At 35.8% G+C, this 21,733-nt stretch overlaps 1 protein-coding gene across 7 annotated transcripts in view; it reads right to left on the bottom strand.

Annotated features, from left to right (window-relative positions):
- OPHN1 (oligophrenin 1) overlaps positions 1–21,733 on the bottom strand; it is a 750,938-nt gene that overhangs the window by 139,582 nt on the left and 589,623 nt on the right. For 6 of the 7 annotated variants that reach the window (XM_061136930.1, XM_061136931.1, XM_061136928.1 and 3 more), the window contains one exon: positions 9,753–10,076. The exons of the other annotated variant lie outside the window; for it this stretch is intronic. In XM_061136930.1, the coding sequence (XP_060992913.1) occupies positions 9,753–10,076 (324 nt within the window). The remainder of the gene's footprint in view (positions 1–9,752; positions 10,077–21,733) is intronic. 7 annotated transcript variants of the gene reach the window in all.

Raw genomic sequence — 21,733 nt, 5'->3', positions numbered from 1 at the left:
GACACTACACATTGACATCACCAGATGGTCAATACATAAATCAGATTGATTATATTCTTTGCATCTGAAGATGGAGAGGCTCTATATACCCAGCAAAAACAAGACCTGGAGCTGACTGTGGCTCAGATCATGAGCTCCTTATTGAAAAATTCAGGCTTAAATTGAAAGAGGTAACTGGTTGGATGGTATCACTGACTCAATGGACATGAGTTTGAGCAAACTCCAGGAAATAGTGAAGGACAGGGAAGGCTGGCATGCTGCAGTCCATGGTGTTGCAGAAGGTTGGACATGACTTAGTGACTGAACAACAACAACAAAGTGAGAAATTGATAGCAACACAGTAATTGTAAGGGACTTTAACTCCTCACTTACATCAATGAATAGATCATCCATACAGAAAGTCAACAAGGAAATAGAAGTCTTAAATGAAACAGATTGACTTAATAGGTTCGTACACAACATTCCATCTAAATGTAGCAGAATATATTTTCCTCTCAAGTTCACATGGAACATTCTCAAGGAAAGACTATATGTTGGGACAAAAAACAAGTCTCAATAAATTTAAGAAAATTGAAATCTTATCAGGCACCTTTTCCAATCATAGTGGAATGAAACTAGTAATCAACTACAAGAATCTTTAAGAATTATAAATATGTGGAGAATGAACAACATACTGCTGAACAACTATTGAGATTACAAAGAAATCAAAGTAGAAGTTGAAAAATCACCTGAAGACAAGTACAAGTGAAAACGTGGCATACTTAAATATATTAGCTGCATCAAAAGTGGTACTAGAGAGAAGTTTATAGCAATAGAGGCTACCCCAAGATATAAATTTAGGGCTTCCCTTGTGGTTCAGTGGTAAAGAATCTGCCTGCCAATGCAGGGACACAGGTTTGATCTCTGGTCTAGGAAGATCCCACATGCCGCAGAGCAACTAAGCCCATTCATCACAACTATTGCACCTGTGCTCTAAAGCCCAGGAACCACAACTACTGAGCTCAAGTGCTGCAACTACTGAAGCTTCAATGCCCTAGAGCCCATGTCAGCAACAAGCGAAGCCACTGCAATGAGAGTAGTCTCTGTACACTGCAACTGGAGAGTAGTCCCCTCTTGCTGCAACTAGAGAAATGTCCACACAGCAATGAAGACTGAGCACAACCAAAAATAAATAATAAATAAAGAAGGAAACTTTTAAAAACAGAAATAATAAATCTCAAAGAAACTATCTAACCTTACACATAAATGAACTAGAAAAAAAAAAAAGGAAAAAATGAAGCCCAAAATCAGTACAAGAAAATAAATAATAAAGATCAGAGTGGAAGTAAATTGAAACAGAGACCGAAAAGGTCAATGAGACTAACAGCTGGTTCTTTGAAATAATAAAAAAAAAAATATATTAACAAACCTTTAGCTGGACACTAAGAAAAAAACAAAAGCCTCCGATAAATAAAATTAGAAATGAAAGAACAGAAATAAAAACAGATACCACGGAAGTACAAATAATTGTAAGGCAATGATATGAACAGCGAAATGTATATGTCAACAAATTGCCCAACCTAGAAGAAATGGACAAATTCTTTGAATTCCAATCTTCCAAGACTAAGTCATGAATAAATAGAAAAATCTGAATAGACTGATCACTAATACAGAGATTAAAACAGTAAACAACACCTCTAATAATCAAGGATGCATGAGACAAGTGCTCGGGCCTGGTGCACTGGGAAGACCCAGAGGGATCGGGTGGAGAAGGAGGTGGGAGGGGGGATCGGGATGGGGATTACATGTAAATCCATGGTTGATTCATGTCAATGTATGACAAAAACAACTACAATATTGTAAAGTAATTAGCCTCCAACTAATAAAAATAAATGGAAAAAAAAAAGTTCATGACCAGACAGCTTCCTAGGTGGTTTATACCAAACATTCAAAAGCAATGTAATATGTATTTTCCTCAAGTTTTTCTAAAAAATTAAAGAGGAGGAAACACTTCCTAACTTATTTCACAAGGCAAACATTATCCTGATACCAAAACCAAACAAGGACAACACACACACACACACTCTTACAGGCCATTATCCCTTATAAACATGGATGTAAAAATTCTCAATAAAATATTAGCAAATCAAATACAATACATTAAAAATATCAAACAACATGATCCAGTGAGATTTACTCCAGGGATGCAAGGATAGTTCATTATGTGTAAATCAATCAATGTTTACATCACATTAACAAAATGAAAAATAAAAAATATCATCTCAGTAGAGGCAGAAAAAGTATTTGACAAGATTCAATACTCACAGATGATAAAAATTCTCAACAAAATGGGTATAGAAGGAAGTACTTCAACATAGTGAAGGTCATCCCAGTGCACCAGCTCCGAGCACTTGTCTCATGCATCCAACCTGGACTGGCGATCTGTTTCACACTTGATAATATATATGTTTCGATGCTGTTCTCTCAGATCATCCCACCCTCGCCTTCTCGCATAGAGTCCAAAAGTCTGTTCTATACATGTGTCTCTTTTTCTGAGGTGGGAGGGGGATTCAGGATAGGGAACACATGTAAATCCATGGCTGAATCATGTCAATGTATGGCAAAAACCACTACAATATTGTAAAGTAATTAGCCTCCAACTAATAAAAATAAATGGGGAAAAAAAACATAGTGAAGGTCATAGACTACATATTATATATATATAGCTAACATCATACTCAATGGTGAAAAAACTGAAAGCTATCCCTTCAAAAAAAGGAGTAAGACAAGGATGCACACTCTCATCACTGCTATTAAACATAAAATTGGAAGTCTTAGCCAGAGCAATTAGGCAAGAAAAATAAATAAAATGCATCTAAATTTGAAAAGTAAAACTACCACTATTTGAGGATGATATTGTTTTATCTAAAGAAAATTCTAAAGATTCCATCAAAGAGATATTTTCATTGATAAACAAAATGCAATAAAATGAAAATAAACAAAGATGAGCTTTGGCAAATTAAAAAAAACTTGATATCAAGCGTCTTTCTAGATCAAAACGCTAGGAGATTAGAAATAAACTGCAAGGAAAAATTATAAAAAACACAAACACATGGCAGTTAAACAACAACAAATGAGTCACTGAAGGAATCAAAGAGGAAATTAAAAATACATAGAGACATATGAAAATGAAAGTGCAACTGCCCAAAACCTATGGGGTGCAGCAAAAGCAGTTCTTACCTCAAGAAACAAAAAAAAATTTCAAACAACCTAACCTCACACCTAAAACAACTAGAGAAAAAAGAACAGAAAACCCTACAGTTAATAGAAGGAAAGAAATCATAAAGATCAGAGCAGAAATAAATGAAGTAGAGACAAAGAAAACAACTGAAAAGATCAATGAAACTAAAATCTTGTTCCTTGAAAAGATAAACAAAATTGATAAACTTTTAGTCAGACTCATCAAGAAAAAAAGGGAGAGTACTCAAATCAACAAAATTTGAAATGAAAATGGAGCAGTTACAATTGATCCATAGAAATATCAAGGATCATAAGAGACTACTATGAGAAACTGTATGCCTATAAAATGGACAACCTTGAAGAAATGGACACATTTTTAGAAAGGTACAATCTCCCAAGATTGAACCAAGAAGAGATAGAAAATATGGACAGATGAATCACAAGTACTGAAATTGAAACTATGATTGAAAAACTCTCAACAAAAGTCCAGGACCTAAGGGCTTCACATCAGGTGAATTATATCAAACATCTAGAGAAGGGTTAAAGCCTATCCTTCTCAAACTTTTTTTTTAAAAAAAGAATGCAGAAGGTAGGAAACTTCCAAATTCATTCTATGAGGCCATCATCACCCTGATATCAAAATGAAAAACATATACCAAAAAAATAAAATTACAGGCCAATATCACTGATAGCTCTAGTGGAAAAGAACCCATCTGCCAATGCAGGAGACCTAAGAGATGTGGGTTTGACCCCTGGTTCAGGAAGATCCCTGGGAGGAGGGCATGGCAACCTTCCAGCATTCTTGCCTGCAGAATCCCATGGACAGAGGAGCCTGGTGGGCTATGGTCCATAGGATCAAAAACAATTGGACACAACTGAAGCAACTTAGCATGCACACATGCATCACTGATAAACATAGATGCAAAAATCCTAAACTAGCAATACTAGCAATCTGAATTCAACAATACATTAAAAAGATCATACAACATGATCAAGTGGGTTTCATCCCAGGGGTGCAGAGTTTTCAATATCTGCAAATCAATAAATGTGATAAACCACATCAACAAATTGAGGAATAAAAACCATATGATCATCTCAATAAATGCAGGAAAAGCTTTTGACAAATTACAGCACCTATTTATGATAAAAATCGTTGCAGAAAGTTGGCACAGAAAGAACACACCTCAACATAATAAAGGCTATATATGACAAACCTACAGCTAACATCATACTTAAAGGTGAAATGCTGCAGGCATTTCCTCTAAGCAGGGCCAAGACAAGGAAGTTCACTCTCACCACTTTTATTCAACTGTTTTGGAAAAAAAGAAGTAAAGGGAATTCAAATTGGAAAAGAAGTTAAATCACCACTCTTTGCAGATGACATGATACTATAAATAGAATACCCTAAAGATGACACCAGAAAACTACTAGCGCTAATCAATGAATTTGGTAAAGTTGCAGGTTACACAGAAATCTTTCGCATTTCTATACACTAACAAGGAAAGATCAGAAAGAGAAATTCAAGAAACAATTCCATTTACCATCACATCAAAAAGATCAAAATAACTAGAAATAAATCTACCTAAGGAGTAAAAAGACCTGTACTCCAAAAATTGTAAGATGCTGATGAAAGAAATTGAAGAAGACACACACAGATGGAAAGATATTCCATGCTCATGGATTGGAAAACTCACTTTGTCAAAATGACTGTACTACTCAAGGCAATCTACAGACTCAACACAATCCCTATCAAATTACCAATGATATTTTTTCACAGAGCTAGAACAGAAAATCTCAAGATATTTATGTAGACACAAAAGACCCTGAATAGCCAAAGCAATCTTGAGAAAGAGCTGGAGGAATCAGGTTCCCTGACTTCAGACTATACTATAAAGTTACTGTTATCAAAACAGCATGGTACTGGCACAAAAATAGAAGTATAGTCCAAGGAACAGGATAGAAAACCCAGAAATAAACCCTTGCATCTATGGTCAATAATTTATGACAAAGGAAGCAGGACTACACAATGCTTGAAAGAAACTCTCTTCAACAAATGGTGCTGGGAAAACTGGAAAGGTACATGCAAAAATGAAATTAGATCATTCTTTAACACCATACACAAAGAAGGCTCAAAATTTATTAAAGATATGAATGTGAAATCAGACACTATAAAACTCCTAGGGGAAAACATAGGCAGAACACTCTCTGACATAAATTGCAGCAATATCTTTTTTTATCCAACTCCCAAAATAATGGAAATTAAAACAAAAATAAACAAATGGGACCTACTTAAAAGATTTTGCATGGCAATGGAAACAATAAAAAATGAAAAGACAATCCACAGGTTGGGAGAAAATATTTGCAAATGATGTGACTGACAAGGGATTAGACTCCAACATTTACAAACAGCTCATGACACTTAACAGCATCAAAACAAACAATCCAATCAACAAATGGGTAGAAGACCTAAGTAGACATTTCTTCACAGAATACATACAAATGGTCAAGAGGCACATGAAAAGATGTTCAACACTGCTGTTTATTAGAGTAATGCAAATCAAAACTACCATGAGTTATCACCTCATATCAGCTAGAATGGCTGTCATCAAAAAATCCACAAACAATAAATGCTAGAGAGGGTGTGGAGAGACGGGAACCCTCTTGCACTGTTGGAGTGAATGCAAATTGGAAAAGCCACTATGGAGAATGGTATGGAGGTTCTTTAAAAAACTAAAAATTGAGCTACCATATGACCCTGCAATCCAACTCCTGGGCATACATCCAGAGAAAAATATGATCCAAAAGGATACATGCACCCTAACATTGCAGCACTGTTTACAATAGCCAAAACATGAAAGCAACCTAAATGTCCACCCATAGAGAAAGGGATAAAGATATGGTACATATATTAAATGGAATATTACTCAGCCATTAAAAAGAATGAAAGTGCCATTTGCAGCAACATGAATGGATCTAGAGATAGTTATACTGAGTGAAGTAAGTCAGAGAGAGAAGGAGAAATACCATATGACATCCATTATATGTGGATTCTAAGAAGAAATGATACAGATGAACTTACAACACAGAAAGAGACTCATAGACTGAGAGAATTAATTTATGGTTGCTGGTGGGAGGGATGGGGAGAACTTTGTGATGGACATGTACACTCTGCTATATTTAAAGTGGATAACCAGCAAGAACCAACTGTATAGCACATGAAACTCTTATCAATGCTATGTGGCAACCTGGATGGGAGAGGAATTTGGGGAAGAATAGATACATGTATATGTATGGCTGAGTCCCTTTGTTGTTCACTTGAAATGATCATAACATTGCTAACCATCTATACCACAATTCAAAATAAAAGTTTAAAAAATACATCAAAAAATAATAAGATGATTGTATTACTAAAAGCAATCTACAGGTTTAGTGCAATCCTTATCAAAATCCCAATGACAGCTTTAACAGAAATAGAACAAATAATTCTAAAATATATGGAACGATAAAAGAAGCCGAAAAGTCAAAGCAATTTTGAGGAAAACAAAACAAGGCTGTAGGTATTATAATCCCTGATTTTAATCTATATTATAAAATTCTTGTAATCAAACAGCATGGCGTTGATAGAAAAACAGACACATATATCAATAAAACACAATTGATTCATATCAATGTATGACAAAACCCACTGAAATGTTGTGAAGTAATTAGCCTCCAACTAATAATAAAAAAAAAAACACAATTGAGACCCCTGAAATAAATCCACAAATATATGGAAAATTAATTTATGGTAAAGGATCAATCAAAGATCTTAGAATGGACAAAGATATTTTCTTCAATAAATGGTGCTAGGAAAACTGCACAGCCACAAAAAAAGAAACAAACAAACTAGACTACTATCTCACAACATACAAAAAAATCATCTCAAAATAAAGACTTGAATGTAATGTCTGAAACCATAACACTCCTAGAAGAAAACATGCAGTACACTCTTTGACATTGATCTTAGCAATATCTTTTTGAATATTTTCCTCAGGCAAGGGAAACAAAAGCAACAATAAGCTAAGAAGATTATATCAAACTAAATAGGACTATATCAAACTTCTGCACAGCAAAGGAAACCTTCCACAAAATGAAAAGACAATCTATTGAATGAGAGAAAATATTTTTGAACCATATGTCTTATAAGGGGTTAATGTCCAAACCATTTAAAGAACTCATGTAACTCAACAACAAAAAACCCTAAACAACTTACTTTAAAAATGGAGAGAAGAACTATATGGATGTTTTTCCAAAAAAGACATAACGATGGCCAACAGGAATAGTAAAATGTATCCAAGATCATTAATTATTAGGGCAATCCAAATCAAAGCCCCAGTGAGATATCACATCATGCCCATCAGAATGGCTATTTCTTAAAAGACAATAACAAATTTTGGAAAGGAGTGTGGAGGAAAGTGAACCCTCTTATACTGTTGGTGGGAATGTAACTTGGTATAGCCACTATAGAACACAGTATGGAGATTCCTCAAAAATTAAGAATAGAACTACCATATTATACAGCTATCCCACTTCTGGATATTATACAAATAACATGAAAATACTAATTCAAAAAAATATATGCAACTCTATGTTCATCACACCATTATTTATAATAGCTAAGATATGGGGAAAAACCTAAGTGCCCAACAATGGATGAATAAGTAAAGATGTGATATATAGAAAGGAATACTACTGTGCCACAAAAAGATGAAATACTGTCATTCACAACAACATGGGTGAACCTTAACCATATTATGCTAAGTGAAAGAAGAGAAAAACAAATATTGTATGATTTCATTTATGTGGAAAAAAGACAAAAAATAATCAATGAACAAAAAAAACAAAATAAATGAACAAATGAAACTAAAACAAAACAAACATGCAGATACAAAGAACAGAGCAATGGTTACCAGAGGGGAGGGAGGGGGCGAAATGAGTAAAAGGAATAAACGGTATAGTGATGGATAGAAAGTAAATTCTTGGTGGTGAGCATGCCATAATGCATACAGAAGTAGAAATAAATAAATGGCAATAACAGCAAAAATTATATTAATAAATAATATCAATTCAAAAAGATACATACATGCCACTGTTCACAGCAGCATTATTTATTTTGCCAAGACATACGCAAGCAATCTACATGTCCATCGAGAGATGAATGGATAAAGAAGATGCAGTATGTGTGTGTGTGTGTGTGTGTGTGTGTGTGTGTGCATGCTCAGTTACTCAGTTGTGTCTGACTCTTTGAGACCCCATGGACTGTAGCTTGCCAGGCTCTTCTGTTCATGGAATTTTTCAGATAAGAATACTGGAATGGGTTGCTATTACCTATTCCCGGGAATCTTCCCAACCCAGGGATCAAACTTGAGTCTCTTGCATCTCCTGCATTGGCACGCAGATTCTTTACCACTAGGGCCACCTGGGAATCTTCTCTCACTCTGTGTGTGTGTGTGTGTGTGTGTGTGTGTGTGTGTGTGTATGTATATATATATATATATATATATATATATACATACACATATATATATATGGATACATTGTATGGAATACTACTCAAACATAAAAATAGAATGAACTAATGTCATTTAAAGAAACATGGATAGATCTAGAGATTATCATACTAAGTAAAGTAAGTCAGAAAGAGAAAGACAAATATGGTATCACTAATATTCATGGAATCTAAAACATGACACAAATGAACTTATTTTATGAAACCTTAAAGAGTCATAGACATAGAGAACAGCCTTGTGGCTGCCAAGGGGGAGTCATGTGGAGGATGGATGGATTAGGAATCTGGGATTAGCAGATACATACTATTATATATCGAATGGATGAACAAGGTCATACTATATAGCACAAGGAACTATATTCAATATCCTGTAATAACCTATAAAGGAAAAAATAATATAATTATTATTAATTTATTCCACAAATAATGAGTACCTACTATGTGACAGTCAGGCATTGTTCTAAGTACTTGGGATATAGAAGTATTTATTTACAGCCCAAAATCCCTCCCTTATAAAGCTTACATTCTAGTGATTATTGTGAATGGTTTTTATATTCTTGGGCTTCCCTGGTAGCTCAGCTGGTAAAGAATCCACCTGCAGTGCAGTAGACCCTGGTTCGATTCCTGGGTCAGGAAGATCCCCTAGAGAAGGAATAGGTTACCTACTGTAGTACTCTTGGGCTTCCCGGATGGCTCAGCTGGTAAAGAATCTGCCCGCAGTGTGGGAGACCTGGGTTCAATCCCTGGGTTGGGAAGATCCCTTGGAGGAGGGCATGGCAACCCACTCCAGTATTCTTGCTTGGAAAATCCCCATGGATAGAGGAGCCTGGCAGGCTACAGTCCATAGGGTCGCAAAGAGGATTTCAACATTAGTAGTAATAAACCAGGACAGATTTCTACTTAAATACCTACAACCTCATAAGTGTTTCAAGGTGCAAAGTAGTTGAGGTCATTTCTCTTCCTCATGGAATTCCCAAGCACTTACCCTCCTTGTGGTGAGCCAGGGGCCGAGGTGCTGATCTCTTTATGTGGAAAGAGGGGGCCTTTGTGGTCCCAGGGCCTGGCACAGGTCCATTGCTGGCCTTTGGTATGGCCTTGGTCCCTCCATCCTGCAGCCTAGACACCAACTTCCCCACATCCACCTCGAGGCAGGACTCCAGCTTGACATCTGAAACAAGCCTGCTTGGGGACTTCCTCTCAGGATCTGCTTCCACACTTTTTTGCATAGGCATTTTGGGGTATTGTGGTGGCTTGGGGGATTCTATGCTGCTGATGATAGTACCATTGGGTGTTCTATGTTGAATTTCATCTGGGAAAAGTTGGTGTAGAGGAAAGATTAATGACAGCCTTTATCACCTTTTCATTTTAGACATGTAGACATAAGATTGTAAAATTATATACATATTCAAAGGAGCTATTGTTATGGAACAAATCAATGATATCCCACAAAAATCAATCTCTACTTACCCCACTTCATGTGGAGACACAGGTCTCATAACACAAGGAATTCAATTCAAGATCTGATTATTTTCATAAGCACAATTCAGCAAAACCACAATATGCCAAGATTATATTACTTTCAAATACAGACATCAGTTAATCCTTAACTATTTCTACTTATCTCAAAAGTTATTTATAAATATCTCTAATATTTCAGTGTAATGTGCTAAACAGAATTTAACTTCTTTTTCCATCCTCAACTAGCCACTATATGGTCTTCCCCTAGCTATTGTTTACAATTTCCTGTGACAAAAGCATATGCTTTTCAGTTGTCTTATGTCTTAATTAAAGCTTTGAGACTAATGAGAGCCAAGGATATTCTCCCTAGAAAAATTAACCTACACAAATACATGTAAAATTTTGAAAACCAATTTTAAGAGATTCATAGATCCCCCTGAATCAGTTAATGAACCCCTAATTGAGAACTCCTGCTATATGGAAATTGTCACCTTTCTTGGTAATAGAAAACCTAGATCCGAGTGTAGTGGTTAAGAACAGAGGTTCTAGTCAGCTAAATGAGACCTGAGAGAGATGTCAAGCAATTAAAACACATGGGTCCTATTTGGATCCTGATTAATTTTTTTTAATGTAAGAAGGAAAATTAGGACACTGACCAGATAGTTACTGCTTTTAAGGAATTACTATTTTGTTTAGTTTTTTTTTTTCTTTTACTTATGATAATGGTATTGAGATTTTGGTTAAAAAAAGAGTTTTCATCTTTTACAGGTACATACTGAAGCATTTATGGATGAAATGACATGATGTCTGTTTTAGGGAAATGGGTAAGGGTATAAATGAAACAAGATTGGGCATGTAGTTGTAAATGTTGAAGCTGGGCAATACGAACATATGGAATATGTTATGCTGTATGTTATCCTGTATATTTTTTTTTATCAAATATACAATTTCCTTTTACATTTGAAACTCTCTGCAATAAAATTTTAAAAGGACTGCAAGTTCTGGAGCCAGTTGTCCTACTTACCAACTGTGAGATCTTGGGCAAGTTCATAATCTCTCTACTAAAATTTTCTCCTCAGTAAAATAGAAATAATAATAGTACCTACCTCATGAGGTTGTGGTGATGATTACATGAGGTAGTATACTTATTTCAGTGCCTGGTACATAATAAACATTCAATAATTGTTAGTTATTATTTATACTATTATGTTCTCAGTAGGCAGTGGGGCAAGAGTTTCCATGCGGAAAGAAACAGTAAGTCTTGTTTCAAAGAATTTTTCCCCAAGAGTTTTCTTTTTCTTGGGAGCTATTTATTGATCACTGCACTGCTGCTACCACCATAAGGGTTAGAGCCAAGGAGTTCCTCTATAGTTCCCCTACTTTGGTCCCAGGATAGATATATAGCCCTGCTTTTATTAACCCTAGTACAACTGCCATCAGACTAGTCAAACAAAAAATATCAAAGACTCATTAATAATAATACTATTGACATAGCTCAAAAGTGCCATGTAATTAGATCACATGCTTCCAGAAGATGCCTTGTGGCAGAGGCCATCTAACTGCCAGCACTTAGGATTAACTTCAAGCACATGTACCTTCTATAAAGTATGAAGTAAATTCTTATGTCACACATGAAGTGATATAAATTCATTCTCCCACATGCTTTGAGTCTAACGTCTCAGTTACATGTTTCTATCTGAATGCTTTCTTTTGGTGAAGAGACTCTAGGAAATTCCATCCCTGCTCTCATTTAGGGAAAATAACAGGGATTGGTCATGCTCTATGGTATCATCACTATCTCAGTACAGTAAAAGAAGGTCCAATCTCATAAAGATGATCCACAAACACAGTCTCAGGCCACTACCTTCCACATTGGAAAGGATCTTTTCCTGGCTTGGAAATAGGACATATGATGATAGCAGCAATAGGGATTTGGAACTAGGCCATTCTGCCAGGAAAAACATTTCAAGGCTCTGGGATATACTGAATAATAATGATAAAATGGTAATAATTATAATAATGACAATGATAATAATAATGATAACAGATACCACTATGTAAACACTTTCTTTGTGTCAGGGCCTGTTCTAAGTGCTTTACGAGGATTATCTCTTATAATCTTCAAAACTACTCTGTAAACTGTTATTAGCCCCATTTTACAGATAAGAAATCGAAGGCCCTAAAAGTCTCAGTGTCACAAAACTAATATGGTAGAGCCAGTTTTCATAGCTTGAAATCTGTTTTCAGAGTACATACTCTTTCTGAAGACAGCATTCATTGCTCCTGTTGGGTAATAAAGCTCAGCATCATCCCCTTTCTCTAACCAGCCATCTATTTCCATGGGAAAACACAAAAGCTAGCTTCAGAAATTGCAGAGAACTAGGAGTGAGTAAGTATCAGGAAAGGAGGCCTCATAAATAGGCAAGTGGCCAACTAGAGGCCTCTCTTCTAAGTGTAGGCAAGTGATGGGGAATAGCTTTAAGAGGTTGCACACTAGTCCAGCAGGAGAAATAGATCAATTATTATAATACAGGTAGAATCATGCAAATAAGCACTATGAGAATGACAGTGCTAGTTCTTTCTGGTGGTGTTGAAGAAAACTTTGTGAAAGAGGTAATTTTGAGCTAGGCCTTGAAGGATTGCAAAAGATGGAAAAAGAGGGAAAGGAAATTTCAAAGAGAGAGCAGCTTGAAAGAATGAAAGTTCATGGTTTGTTTAAGAAAATATAAAAGAAAATATTTAGCATGGTTTGAGTATAGGAACCAATTTTAGATAAAAAGTGTGAGTAAGTTGGAGAAGAGTTATTAAGGTAGGGTGGGGCTATATCATGAATGCCATGTTCAGGAATATGAATTTTATCATTGGGCTGCAGAGGACCATGACTTTTTTTCACAGGAATGTGGCACTATCACATGTGTTTTTTGAATATGCCCTTAGGTTCATGATGAAGAGTAGACTGAACCAGAGAGACTGGAGGAGACTGGAGGTAGGAAGACCAAATGGGGGCTGCTGGATCTAAACTGGAGCAGCAGCAGCAGCAAACAGAGACAGATTCAAGGGATATTAACAGAGTGGAATGCACAGGGCTTAGATATGGAGGTGTGAGGGAGTCCATGATGATAGTGAAAGGAGTCATTATAATACTATATATGAGGGGAATAACAAGTTTAGAGGTAAGATAATGAAATGCTACTGGCAAAGAACAGTGGTGAGTAGAGGGATTTGTTCTTTCTCAGAACAGTGTTCAAAGAGGTTATAGGAAGTACAATATTACAGTAAATGAATGAGCTCTGGAATAAGACTAATGCAAGTTGCTTCTCTATCATTCATTAGCTGTGTGAATTAGGCAAACTACACACCCTCTCTAAGCCTCCAATGCTTTCTCTATGAGAAGTGATGAGGATTAAATGAATATGAATTCACACCCATTTAGGATGGCTAGAATTAAAAGATAACAAGATATGGAAACAATCTAAGTATCCATCAGTAGTGAATAAAGACTTTGTTTGTTTCAGCCTTAAAAAAGAAAGATCTCTTGCCATTCATTTGCTATAATATGAATGAATCTAGAAGATATTATGCTAAGTGAAATAAGTCAGACAAATAAAGAAAAAAATTACATAATTTCATTTATATGTGGAATGCTTAAAAGTCAAATACTTAGAAGCAGAGAGCATAGTGGTTACCAGGAGCAAGAGGATAGAGAAAATGGGGAGATGTTGGCCAAAGGATACAGAGTTGCGGTTATATAGGATGAATAAGTCTAGAAATCTAATGTTTACCATAACGAGTTTAGCTAACAATACTGCATTGAATAATGGAAACTTGCGAAGAGAGTGGATTTCAGGTACTGTCATCCCCCCAAAAAAATGTCTATTAGTTTGACTGTAATAATCAATTCACTATGTATATGTGTATTAAATCATCACTTTGTGTAACTTGAACATATACAATTTTACTAAATCAAGACACAAAAGACAATGCTGGCGAAAATGCAGAGAAATTGGAACTGTCATACCTTATTGGTGGGAAAGTAAAATGGTGCACCTGATTTTAAAAATAGCTTCAAAATGATTCCTCGAAGATAAAATATACAGTGATTGTATGACCCAGAAATTCCACTCCTATATATACACCAAAAATCACTGAAAACATACATCCACATAAAGATCTGTGCATAAATGTTCATAGCAGTATTATAGCAAAAAGTGGAAACAATCCAAGTATCCAGCAAATGATGAATGATAAACAAAATGTGTTATATCCATATAATACAATATTGCTCATTCATAAAAGGGAATGAAGTACTGATATATGCTTCATAGTGGATTAACCTTGAAATCATTATCCTAAGAAGCCAGCCACAGAAAGACCACAGATTGTATGATTCCATTTATATGAAATTTTCTCAGAATAGGCAATCCATAGAGACAGAAAGTAAATTAGTGATTATCAGGAATGAGGGAGGAGGGGAGTATTGAGAGGTACAAGGCTCTTTTTGGATGATGAAGATGTTCTGGAATTAGACTGTTGCACAAGCTTATGAATATTCTAAACGCACTGACCTACCCTTGAAAAGGGTGAATTTTATGTCATATGAATTATAGCTCAGTTAAAAAAAAAGTATGGCTAAGGTAGGTGATCCCATTGGTGAACTTATGGCATGAAGACCTCATCACACAGAGGGGCAAATTAAGACCCAGAATAAGGAAATGACTAGACCAAGTTATTCAGCAAGCTAGGAGCCAAGATGAAGTTTACCTCAGGTCTATCAACACCTAGTTCATTCATTAATTACACATATTTATTGAGGACATATGATATGCCGTATACTATGGGATACAGAGTGAAAATTTTCTGCTAGCATAGAAATTATATTTTCTGATGTGTATTTGGGGAGATTGTGAATAGACAAATAAGTGAGTTCATCCAATTAAAATGAGATTATGGAACAACAGGGTAAGCATTGAATGTTCCCTTTCACTTTTCCCTAAATGCTATATCATCTCCTAAGGAGGTGATCCCTTAAGCTGGGTGATCTTTTTCTCTTCATTATTCCCTCTACACTCACTCATTTATTCTACAAGTATTTACTGAACACACGCAATATATAGGAACTGTTCTAGAGGCTGGTGATGAAAGTGGATCTGACATTCTATTGAGAAAGACAGACAATAAACATGTGATTAAATATTAATGGCAGCAAGTGATATGAATAAAATAAAGCAGTTTAAAGGACAGAGAGTAATGGAGGAGGAGAAAGATCTATTTAAATAAAGTACTCAGAGAAGGTCTCTATGAAGAGATGTCATTTAGCAGAGATCTGAATGAATGAGTGAAATTGCATAATTCTGGAGGAAGACTGTTTAGGACCAAGAAAACAGCAAATGAAAAGGCCCTTGGGTAAGTTTGACATCTATAAGAAACAGCAAAACCAGTGAGATCAGAGCAGAGAACAAAGGATACAGAGAGATAGTGAAGTTCAGAAATGAGATAAAAAACGTATGTGCAGACCATATAATGCAAAATAAAATGTAAATTTTCTTCTAAAAATTAAGAGAAGTCACTGGAAATTTAGATCAGAGGGAATGATATATGATTTAAAATTTTAAAAGATTGCATATCTTACTGGCTGCCTCAGAGAACAAACTGTTGTCAGGCAAGAAGAAAAGTAAAGATAATAGTTTGGAAGCTTCTGTAGCCACTCAAGTAAAAGATGATGCTGGCTCAACTAGTAAGGTAGCAGTAGGAATCAGTAGGTTCAGCATATAATGTGCACATAGAGCTAACAGGAATTGCTGATGAATTAGGTATGAGGGAAAAAGCAAAGAGAATATTCAAAGATGATCTGAAAGTTTTTGACCTTACCAACTAGGTGACTGGTATTGTCAATTCATCTGGGCTGAGTGAATCACAATCTGGAATCAAGGTTGCTGGGAGAAATATCAACAACCTCATATATGCAAATGATACCACTTTAATGGGAGAAAATGAAGAGGAAATAAAGAGCCTATTGATGCAGGTGAAAAAGGAGAGTGGAAAAGCTGGCTTAAAACTCAACATTCAAAAAACTAAGATCATGGTATCTTGTCCCATCATTTCGTGGCAAATAGATGGAGAAAAATGGAAACAGTGGCGGATTTTATTTTGGGGGGCTCCAAAATCACTGCAGATGGTGATGACTGCAGCCATGAAATTGAAAGATGTTTGCTCCTTGGAAGGAAAGCTATGACCAAACTAGACAGCATATTAAAAAGCAGAGACATCACTTTGCTGACAAAGGTCCATGTAGGCAAAGCTATGGCTTTTCCAGTAGTCATGTATGGATGTGAGAGTTGGGCCATAAAGAAGGTTGAGCGTCAAAGGCCTGATATTTTCAAGTTGTGGTGCTGGAGAAGAAGTCTTGAGAGTCCCTTGGACTGCAAAGAGATCAAACCAGTCAGTCCTAAAGGAAATCAACCCTGATTATCCATTGGAAGGACTATTGTTGAAGCTGAAGCTCCAGTATTTTGGCCACCTGATGTGAAGAGCTGACTCATTGGAAAAGACCCTGATGCTGGGAAAGACTGAAGGCAAAAGGAGAATGGGGTGGCAGAGGATTAGATAGTTAAGATAGTGTCACCGACTCAATGGACATGAATTTGAGCATACTCCAGAGACAGTGGAGGACACGGGAACCTGGCATACCACAGTCCATGGGGTCACGAAGAATTGGGCATGACTTAGTGACTGAACAACAACAAAAATGTTACCAATTACTTAGACGAGGGAGACCAGAGGAAAGCCATATTGAGGAGGAATAGGGAATCTAGGGTATTTGTACATTTTAAATTTGAGATTTCCTTGAGTCATCTAAGGAGAACTGTTGTGCAGTGAGTTTAAGATGGGAAGAAGGAAGCTAATACTCCCAGATATGCAAATTTGGAAATCATCCTCATATTTAAAAGATATTTAAAGCTGTGAGACAATGCAATCATGCAGGAAACAAATATAGACAGAAAGGCAGACTGAGAAATACAAAACAAAACTCTGGGACCTTCCAACATGCGGAAATTGAGAAGAGAAGGAAAACCAAGAGGAGACTGAGATGGAATGTCTAGTGAGGTAGAAGGAGAGTTTGGTGTCCTGAAAGCAAAATGTTTCAAGAAGGAAGAATTTCAAGAAGGAAGAAGTAAACTGAAATGCTGCTCACAAGCTGAGTATGGTAAGAATAGTGGAGTAGCACATGGAGATTGCTGGTTATCTTGACAAAAAAAATGGTCTCCAAAGAGTACTGAGGAGAAAGACCCATTTAGAATTGGTGCAGGTTCCATACTAACAATTATTCTACTCAATGGCATTTATTTATCTATCTGTCATCTATTTCCATTTAGCCTATAAAATCCTTGAGGCCAGGGATGATGTCTTAATTCCACCTAACACAGTACTTACTCAATCCATGTGAGCTGATTTTCTCTCCAACGTTTTGGGATAAAATTGACAAACATTGTATATGTTTATGGTATCCAATATGATATTTTGATATATGAATATATTGTTAAATGAGTACCACACTCAATCTAATTAACATATCAATTACCTCACATAGTTTCCATTTTTTTATGTGTGATAAGAACAGTGAAGATCTACTCTTTTCATAAACTTCAAGTATACAATATAGTATTATTAATGACAAACACAGTGTTGTATCATATTTCCAGAATGTATCCATCCTGCACAACTGAACCTTTGTACTGTTTGATCAACACCTCCCCATTTCACTCTTCTCCAAGTCTCTGGCAACCACCATTCTATTTTCTGCTTCTATGAGTTTGACATTTTTAGATTTCACATATAAGTGAGATCATGCAGCATTTGTCTTTCTGTCCTTTGTTCATTTCATTTAGCATAAAGTCCTTCAGGTTCATCCATGTTGTCACAAATTACACACTTTCCTTCTTTTTATCTAAGCTGAATAATATTCCATTGTGTGTGTGTGAGTCTGTGTATTTCTGGGTAAGTATCTGTGTACCTCTCACATTTTCTTTATCCATTCACCTGTTGATAATTCACTTGGATATTTCCATATCTTGGCTATTGTAAATAATGCTGCAATGAACATGACAGGGCAGATATCTTTTTGATATACTAATTTCATTTCCTTTGAATATATATTCAGAAATAGAATTACTGGTAGTGGTTTATTTTAATTGACACAGTTGGTAAATATTATTCTATAGGCAACCAAAAAGAAGTAGCATGATCACAAAATATGAAGAATTATTAGTAAGTGGCATGAGTGAAACAAACTAAGGGCAGAGACAAACAACCAAGGACAGCCACTTTGGGTGTGGCTAAGGGGGTTCTTTTGGGGAGGTAGCATTTATCTGAACAAGGTCTCAGGACCTGAAGCATGAGAAATACCCAGTCATGTGAAGGCACAGGGGAAAGTGTCCAGCAAAGGGAATAGCAAGTGCAGAGGCCTGGGTTATGAGGGCATGCTAGAGGTCTTGAAAGAACCTGATATACCTGGAGGATAGGGATGATTTATGTATCAGTGGTTCATTCCTGTGTGTTATTGCTGAGTAGTATTCCACTGTATGTATATACCACAATCTGTTTGTTCATTTGTCAGTTAACAAACATTTAGGTTGTTTACAGCTTTTGGCTGGTATGTACAAAGCTGCTACAAATATTCAAATGTTAGTCTTTGTGAAACCATGTTCTGACTGTTTTTTGTTTTTCTTCTTGTGTATGGGTCATGCTTTCTTGTTTCTTTACATATCTCATATTTTTTATTGAAAACTGGATAGTTTAAGTAATATAGCATCTCTGGAATCAGATTCTCTCTCCTCCCCAATTTGTTGTTGTTACTATTTGTTTTAGTTATTGTTGTTAGTTTGTTTACTGACTTTTTCCACTCATTTCTGTTAAATCTTTATCATTTGTCGAGTGTGGCCACCAAAGACACTGCTTAGTTAGCTTTTTGGTTAGCTAATGATTAGGCAGAGATTACTTTAAAACACCAAGCACAAATATGACTCCAAGTCTTTGAAAAGGGGTTTTGTATGAATGTTTGAGCATACTTTGGACACTCAACCAGGCATTTGACAAATTTATATGGTAGTTTATTTTTAATTTTTTGAGAAATCTACATACTGTTTTCCATAATAGCTGCACTAATTTGCATTACTACCAACAATGTAAAGGAGTTCCCTTTTCTCCAAGTTCTTCTCAACACTTATGATGTTTTGTCATCCTAAGAGGTGTGAGGTGATATCTCATTATTGTTTTGATTTGCATTTCCCTGGTGATCAGTGATGTTAAGCAACTTTCCATGTATCTGTTGACCATTTATATGTCATATTCTAAGAAATGTCTGTTTAGGTAATTTGCCCTTTAAAATTTGGGTTAATTCTTGAGTAGTATGAGTTCCTTATTTATTTTGGATGTTAATCCCTTATTAGATATATGGTTTGCAAATATCTTCATATAGTTCTGTAGGTTGTCTCTTCACTTTCTTGATTGTTTCCTTTGCTGTGAAGAAGCTGTTTAGCATTCTGCAATCATATTTGTCTATTCTGCTTTCGTTGCTTGTACTTTTTGAATTATATCCAAACAAATCACTGCGCAGATGAGACAATTCCAAGTAGCTTTCCCCCTACACTTTCTTCTTGTAGTTTTACATCTATAGGTCTTACATCTGTGTCTCTAATCCATTTTGAGTTGATCTTTGTACATTGTGTGAGATAAGGATCCAGTTTCTCTACATGTGGATATCCATTTTCCCCAATAACATGTATTGAAAAGACTATACTTTCCCATTGTGTAATCTTGACCCCATTGTCAAAGGTTAACTGACCATACAATGTGTGTACTTTTTCTAGGCTCATTATTCTATTTCATTGGTCTATATGTCTTCTTTTATGCCAGAACTATACTGTGTAGGTTACTATAGTTTCATATTATATTTTAAAATCAGAAAGTGTGATATCTTCAAATTTGCTCTTCTTTCTCAACATTGCTTTGCATATTTGGGGTCTTTTTATTGAAGTTTATATAAAACATAACAGTCTGTTTGAAACTAGCAAAGTAACATTGACTATATACAATAACTGTACATTTTACTTTTTCTTACCCCTCCATTTTATGTTATTGATGCCATAATTTATAGATTTTTAGATTGTGTATCCATTAATAAATTATTATACATAAAGTAATTTTAAATACTTTTGTATTTTCACTTTCATACTAGAGTTAAAAGTGATTTACACATCACTATTAAAGTAGAATATTGTGAATTGGGTTATATTCTCATCTTTAAAAATTTGGATTATAATTTCAGGTTTTCATATTGTTTATGTCCACTAATTTCAACTTGAATACCCATCATAGTCAACAAAAGAGTCTGAAATACAGTACTTGGATGCAATCTCAAAAATGACAGAATGATCTCTGTTTGTTTCTAAGGCAAACCATTCAATATCACAGTAATCCAAGTCTTCCCTGACCAGTAATGCTGAAGAAGCTGAAGTTGATGGTTCTATGAAGATCTACAAGACCTTCTAGAACTAACACCCCAAAAAGAAGTCCTTTTCATTATAGGGGACTGGAATGCAAAAGTAGGAAGTCAAGAAATACCTGGAGTAACAGGTAAATTTGGCCTTGGAGTACAGAATGAAGCAGGACAAAGGTTAATAAGTTTTGCCAAGAGAATGTAATGGTCATAGCAAACACCCTCTTCCAACAACAGAAAAGAAGACTCTACACGTTGACATAACCAGAATCAGATTGATCATATTCTTTGCAGGCAAAAATGGAGAAGCTCTATATAATCAGCAAAACCAAGACTGGGAGCTGACTGTGGCTCAGATCATGAACCCCTTATTGCCAAATTCAGACTTAAATTGAAGAAAGAAAGGGAAAACCACTAGATCATTCAGGTATGACCTAAATCAAATCGCTTAGGGTTATACAGTGAAAGTGAGAAATAGATTCAGGGGATTGGATCTGACAGACAGGGTGCCTGAAGAACTATGGACAGAGGTTTGTGACATTGTACAGGAGGCAGGGATCAAGACCATTCCCAAGAAAAAGAAATGTAAAAAGGCAAAATGGCTGTCTGAGGAGGCCTTAAAAATAGCTGTGAAAAGAAGAGAAGTGAAAGGCAAAGGAGGAAAGGAAAGATATACCCATTTGAATGCAATGTTCCAAAGAATACCAAGGTGAGATAAGAAAGCCTTCCTCAGCGTTCAATGCAAAGAAATAGAGGAAAACAACAGAATGGGAAAGACTAAAGATCTCTTCAGGAAAATTAGAGATACCAAGGGAACATTTCATGCAAAGATGGGCACAATAAAGGACAGAAATGGTATGGACCTAACAGAAGCAGAAGATATTAAGAAGAGGTGGCAAGTTTACACAGAATTATATAAAAAAGATCTTCATGACCCAGATAATCACGATGGTGTGATCACTCACCTAGAGCCAGATATCATGGAATGTGAAGTCAAGTGGGCCTTAGAAAGC

The sequence above is a fragment of the Dama dama genome, chromosome X (assembly GCF_033118175.1).
Source record: "Dama dama isolate Ldn47 chromosome X, ASM3311817v1, whole genome shotgun sequence".
Classification (NCBI taxonomy): Eukaryota; Metazoa; Chordata; class Mammalia; order Artiodactyla; family Cervidae; genus Dama; species Dama dama.
This window is presented reverse-complemented; position numbering and strand designations above follow the sequence as displayed.